Source organism: Phaethon lepturus, unplaced genomic scaffold (assembly GCF_000687285.1).
Source record: "Phaethon lepturus isolate BGI_N335 unplaced genomic scaffold, ASM68728v1 C14031054, whole genome shotgun sequence".
NCBI lineage: Eukaryota > Metazoa > Chordata > Aves > Phaethontiformes > Phaethontidae > Phaethon > Phaethon lepturus.
This window is the reverse complement of record NW_010576192.1, coordinates 1-6,122: the sequence shown is the minus strand read 5'-3', so window position 1 is coordinate 6,122 and position 6,122 is coordinate 1. Positions and strand designations below refer to the sequence as shown.

The window sequence follows — 6,122 nt, the reverse complement described above, 5'->3', positions numbered from 1 at the left end:
GAAAGAAAACCGGAGGCGCGCAAACTGTAAAAAAATATTAATAAAAGAAGTCTCTAAATAAACGTTATTTCAGTTGGGGGAGGGGACCAGGGCAGCCCGCCGTGGGTGAGGAGCCCTCCAACTGAAATACTGTCTGTCCGCATCAGCAGAGCATCCTGTGTTTGCGGGCCACATAGGAACTTGCAGGATGTAAGGCATGCAGGCAGGCAGACCTACACGCTCCTCTGTTCCTTCTCTCCTCAGCCAGTAAGAAGAAATAATACTGTTACATTGACTTGTGAAGATATTTGAGACATTTGGGTGTGATGCTGGGGACAGCTCGCAGTTGCAATTAAAACTTAAGTCTCTGGTTTGCTTTACCAATGTCCATTGCTAGTAATAGGGTTTTCTTTCAACTTAGAACAGTGGTAAAGCTAATAAAGTGCATTTTTAAATCCTGTCAACATAGACATTTACATGCCAAAATACCTAGAATAAGGGCAATTGTAATAAGTAAAATTTATGATTCGCAGAGTTAAAAAACATCTACAGTTTTTTTTCCTTGGGGGCTTCAAAATATTCTGCAATTCTGTGAATTACAATTCTACTTATGACTCTTAAAGTGTGTTTAAGGAATTGAGGATTTTTTTTTTTAATTTTCAATTTTATTTTTCAGTTTTTTTCAAGGTTGACCGAGAGGTTTGTGAATGGGGTAGATATATTAATGGACACGTTCTGGAGAATATGGACTGATTTGTTAGATGTTCTTGGAATTGATGGTAAGTGTGATGCTTGTTAACTCTGGAACTATATCAGCCTCAATCAGTGTTTACAAGCATAGGCTGAGTGGGAAAATAATTACGTTTTATCACGCTGCATTAAACGTCCATCAGGGGTATCTCTATCCGCTTCACATGGCTTTGATTTTGCCATTCGTACCTTCAACAAGAGGACTTAAAACTAGCCATTCCGTTTCTGTACATGTATCTACAGGATGTCTATAAAGCGCGTGACAAATCATGGTTGGTTTCTTGGTATCATCATTAAATGGATGCACACATCCAGGAACAGTGCAGGCAGATAAAGGAGGACTATAAGTAGGAAGGGTGGAAACAAGAGCCTTTAGAATATAATTTTTACAAAAGAGCACCTTTAGTCTCAGTATGAGCGTTCACCTTAGGCCCTATGGCAGTGTTTAAGGAATCTTTAGCACCTCTACTTTAAAGGAATTAATTCAGTTGCATCATTGGAGCTGAGCCAGTGATTTGAAAAAGGTCCATCCAGAAATGGATGACCTAGCTTTAGCCCTCATTTTAGACAACACAGTTGTGACCCCACTGCATCACCCTTTGAAGCTGTCCTTGCATTTTTACCCTTATCACTTTGGTATGCACTCATTAATATTCTGTAAATTTTCCTTTATTTTTCAGCCTCCAACTTGACTCATTATTTCAGCCCAGCAGCAATTGCCAACAACCCGACACGTGCTCTTCTGCTGATTGGTGCCATTTTACTTGCCTATTGGTTTTTATCTCTCTTCCTTGGATTCTTCTTCTATCTCCTGCACATGCTGTTTGGTCGCTTTTTCTGGATTGCGAGGGTTGCCCTTTTCACTCTCTCATGCGTGTACATCCTCCAGAAGTATGAAGGTGACCCAGAACACGCAGTCCTGCCTCTCTGTTTTGTTGTAGCAGTCTACTTCATGACGGGGCCAGTTGGATTTTACTGGAGAAGAAACAGCAACAGCAGCCTTGAGGAGAAGATGGACCACCTCGATAGTCAGATCAGACTTCTGAACATACGCCTTTCGAGGGTGATTGAAAACCTGGACAGAGGCAGTGACCAATGAACCAACCCCTACAGACCACTGTACACCAGCTCTAGAAAATTCCTAAGCACTGTCTCATTTGAAGTTACAAAGCAACAAAACATCACATGGTAAAAAGTGTGCAAAGTTATAACTTTTCATCATGTGTAAGACTAATTTATCTAGATTATACACTCAGCCATTATACTTGTAGGAAAGAAGAAACATTTACAAAATTCAGCTGTATATTCAGAGAGTTTTATCCAGTACTAGAATTTTCTCAGTAGATAAACGCTTACTTTTACAAGCATTTAAAAAATCTTTTATAAAAGTTTTTATAAAAGCAAATTGAGTAGTCTTTCAAATATTGAAATTAAGCTAAACATATGCAAATTTGACACTTAAAAAGTTAAAAAGGAAAAAAAAATCTCAAGCTACCAAACACTTCCATTGAGAAGTAACTGCTGTGGGTTCACATTTTTTTCAAAGTTGCAAATGTTTTTGTTTTGTTGTTGGCTGATTTCATTGCCTTGAAGTTGCCTTTCATAGAGTATCAGATGAGGAATTTTCTGGTATCCAGGCCAAAAAATTCACACCGTAGCTTTTAATAGGAGGTGGGGAGTAATGGAGAAGGAAGATTTCATAAATTTGAAGTCCTTAAATGCCTAGTCCAATATTGAGAAGTGCACATGTGGCATTATTTCATTGCATTTCGTTTTGAGTATTTTGATTTGGTATCCGAAAGGAAACCTGTTTTAATAAATTGACACAAAGGGAAGAGATGTAGCATGGCAAATTGTAATTCATATTTGATCTTCACAGCGAAGCATTTGCCAAGCATAAGTGCATGGAATAAAACATGATTTTTAATCTCGGGACCCACGTACTTTCTCAAAAAAGGCAGCAGTTAAAACACTTGCAAATGTATTGTTGCTTAAAGCTTTCTCAGGACCAATAAGCGGCAATAAATTATCTTCAGGAAAATCTGGATTTTTTTCTAAAATTGTAATAGTTTTATAGGAGCTTTTAGCTTGAAGTCTGTGTCCTCACTATATTGGGTTTTGGGGAAAGTGAGTCACCTTATGAGAAGGGTGTATTAAACAGTCGTGTTTCAAAGTGATGTAGGAGCTTTGAAGCAGTTTTATTTTGAAGGATTCTATGTATTTGTAACCTTAGAATTAGCTAGCTGGGTAGACTATCACTGGCTTTGTAAGGTTTGCTGAAATGCATTGAAACAAAGGTAACCTCAGGGAAGAAAGTCCGATAAGTGGTTTAACATGATAACATATAGCATTCAAGGATATAAATGGGGGGGAAGGGGAAGCATTTAAACCATAGTGATGAGCACAGCATCAGTACCGTGAGAGGTAAAATGGACTGCAGTGGGAGAACTGCGTATTCCATAATGCCTAAATGAACAAGTAAAGAGAAAAAAAAAGGCAAGAAAAATTGGTCTGTGATAGGGACTGGCTAAAAAGGAAGGGGAACAAATGCGAATAGGTGATCCCTGTGCTGTTGCTTCGCCTGCGAGTGCCGGCTGCCGTGGGACTGGCCAGGGGCAGCTGAGCACAGCTTCTTTGGCTTCTTGTTTTGTTGGGTAGAGCTTTTTTTGGACGTGACGCTTAACTGAATGTAACTGTGGGGTGAATTTATTTTGCTCTTTATTCTGAAGTTCAATACTCTTCTTAAAACTTGTGTTACTTGCCTGACCTCTTTTGGTCTATATCTGACATTTACATGAGGGATTATTTTAAAATCCATGTTAATGGCCTTTATTCCAAACTGTGATCACTTAAGTTCAACACGGTTGAAGTTCATATGCAGTTCGCACTGTTACAATCCACTTTAATTTTTTATGTCACCTGTAAAACCCCCTGCACCCCATTTTTCAAGAAATACACATTTAGAGTTGCAAAGTAACTGCTTTTCATAACTCAAAATTTTTCCCGTGAACAGATAAGTACTATGGCAACAAATAGTCCGCCTTGTAAAGCTGCAAATGTAAATTGCTGTATATTCCTTTTTACAGCTCACTTCCCATAGTATTACAGTCTTCCCTGTAAACTCAGTTTTCCCTACTGTTGTGCAGACAGGACTGGGCTAAAACACCAACCTGGAAATTAGGAACTGATAAGCAAAGCTTGTCAGGTCTTTATGCATTTTGCTAAATTTGAGGCCTGAGGACCAAAGCCTGCAAAGCTCGCTCGTGTGAGTGGCTCCATCAACTTCAGTAGGACTATGTGCATGAGTCAGTTTTGCATAGATTGCATTTTATGTAATCCATATTTAATGTTGAAGTTAAAAATACTGAATCGTTTATATATTAAGAGTTGTCTATGATAAAGATTTCTTTTAAAATACTATTATAAAAGTTAATTTGGATTATAGTTTCTCCCTGTCTCTCTCTAATCATTTATCTTAGTTTTGTAAAATCAGCCCTCCTATATTAATACTCTTTAGTTTTTGATGACCCTGCTGCTTGAAAAAAAGTATTTTTATATTTACTTGCATCCCATGTATAGCAATATGTTATGTGAAAAGCAGTATATATAAAATTGGATATTTTTAATCAGTATTTTTCCCAGCGCTCAGTTTTCACGTTAGTCAAATTCAGAAGCAATGATTTTTTTTTTTTTAAGCACAATCTAATCTTCAAAATATATATATTAAAATGCTTTGTATTTTTAAACATGCACTGTAGTGAAAGCGCTTTCGGGACATGAATGTGGTATTGTATTTAATCTCTTTCAACTTTTGTAAATACCTTTTACAAATATTTTCCATACAAGTCATCTAGTTAATCCATCGAGGTTTTTGCTGTTTTTTAGAACTCGTACCAGTGACAGTGGTCGCCCTGCTTTTGTATTGCCATTGATAGGAGCATCTCGTACAAATTCACAGAGATGTGCAGGTATCGCCCTGTCACCCATGGATAAACTGAGACACGGAATTTGACAGACTTGCTTGAGTCAGTGGCAGAAATGGGAATGAACCATAGGTCTCGCAGCTCCCAGCCTTTTGCTTTAGCCACTCAGCAGCTTACTTGAAGGTGGGGAGCAGCATCTATACGCTCCTCTAACGGCCCGCTTCCCTCGGCATCTGACCCGCTGCGTGGGAAGTGGCACGGGATACGTGGGGTGCAGTCGGGTGTGGGAACACACCCCGTCTGTCCTCTCCTCCCAAGGCTGCTCATCCCGAATGGTTCCTGCTCATTGACCTTCCCATTTGCAGCGGCTGCTTGAAAGAACGTCGCCCTGCGTAACTGGCTGACGCAACCGTTAAGATGGGCTTCAGGCTGTCCGGCATCAGAAATTCCGGTAGGGTCTGAAGTGTGTTAAACTTTGAAACTACTGTAGTGTTTTCAATACATCCATGTTTTCGCAAAACTAACATTGGTAGCAATTTCTTGGAAAGTACACACCTCGCCTATAGATAACTGATCTGTCATCGGGAATGTAATGCTTTTAAAAGTGGTATCAGGTGTCAGAGTACAATGTATAAAATCTGGTGCAATTCAGTGCTGTACTTAATAGTGCGTCCTTCAAATTGTGATTTGCTTTTAAAGACTTGTTGCATCGTTTGTGTGGTAAATAGACCAGTATCAATCCTAGCTCTTCGATGGCGTAGAAGTTTTTAAGTGTGATTTGCCTCACGTACTGATCCGTATGTGGCAGCTAATGACGTAAACCATAAGTTCTCTTTGTCTGGGAAAATAAAAGGTTTTATTGTATCCGCATGTATTTTAGACTTTTGGGTAATTCCATCGAACTGTGATGACAGCACATTTAAAAATTGATCTTTTAATCAGAAGTTCTGTTTGCTGTGGTAGCCCTTGTTATCAGCACTGATGTTTAGTGATTTCACATCCTGTTTTGTACATTGGATTTCAAGATTATAGTGTTTGAGTTTGTACAATTGTGTTTACGAAAAAAATAATTTGGTCTGAAGAGATGATGTACGTATACTTTTGACATATGATCCATAGGGAAATACTAGGTTTTTCTGGTAATATTGTTAAGTAGTTACAAATATATCAGACGTATTTTTTACAGAGCTATACATGCCTTTATTTATTACTTATCTGACCACCCAATCAATGTACTATGTAGTTAAATATTTGTAGACCAATTTCACAAATCAACTATGGTATTGTGACAAAGCTTAAAATAAATGTTTACTGAAACTTTGCACTGAGAAACGAACGAATTGCGTTTAAGACTTTGCTTCGTCGGACGTCTCCCTGGAAGGGAGCTTCGCGGCCCGTTGCCGGGCCGTGGATGTGAGGCGCCCGACCCGCTTGTGAAACAGCCGGGAGGCAGCGGAGGAGTGGCCGGAC

The 6,122-nt window shown here is 39.0% G+C and overlaps 1 protein-coding gene across 1 annotated transcript; it reads left to right on the top strand.

Moving 5' to 3' along the window:
- Positions 1-659: 659 nt before the first annotated feature.
- On the top strand, positions 660-2,203 carry BRI3BP (BRI3 binding protein). The gene is made up of 2 exons (XM_010295654.1): positions 660-758; positions 1,410-2,203. Exons 1-2 carry the CDS (start codon positions 704-706, stop codon positions 1,826-1,828), a joined length of 474 nt encoding a protein of 157 aa, XP_010293956.1. The 5' UTR covers positions 660-703; the 3' UTR covers positions 1,829-2,203.
- The last annotated feature ends 3,919 nt before the right edge of the window (positions 2,204-6,122 follow it).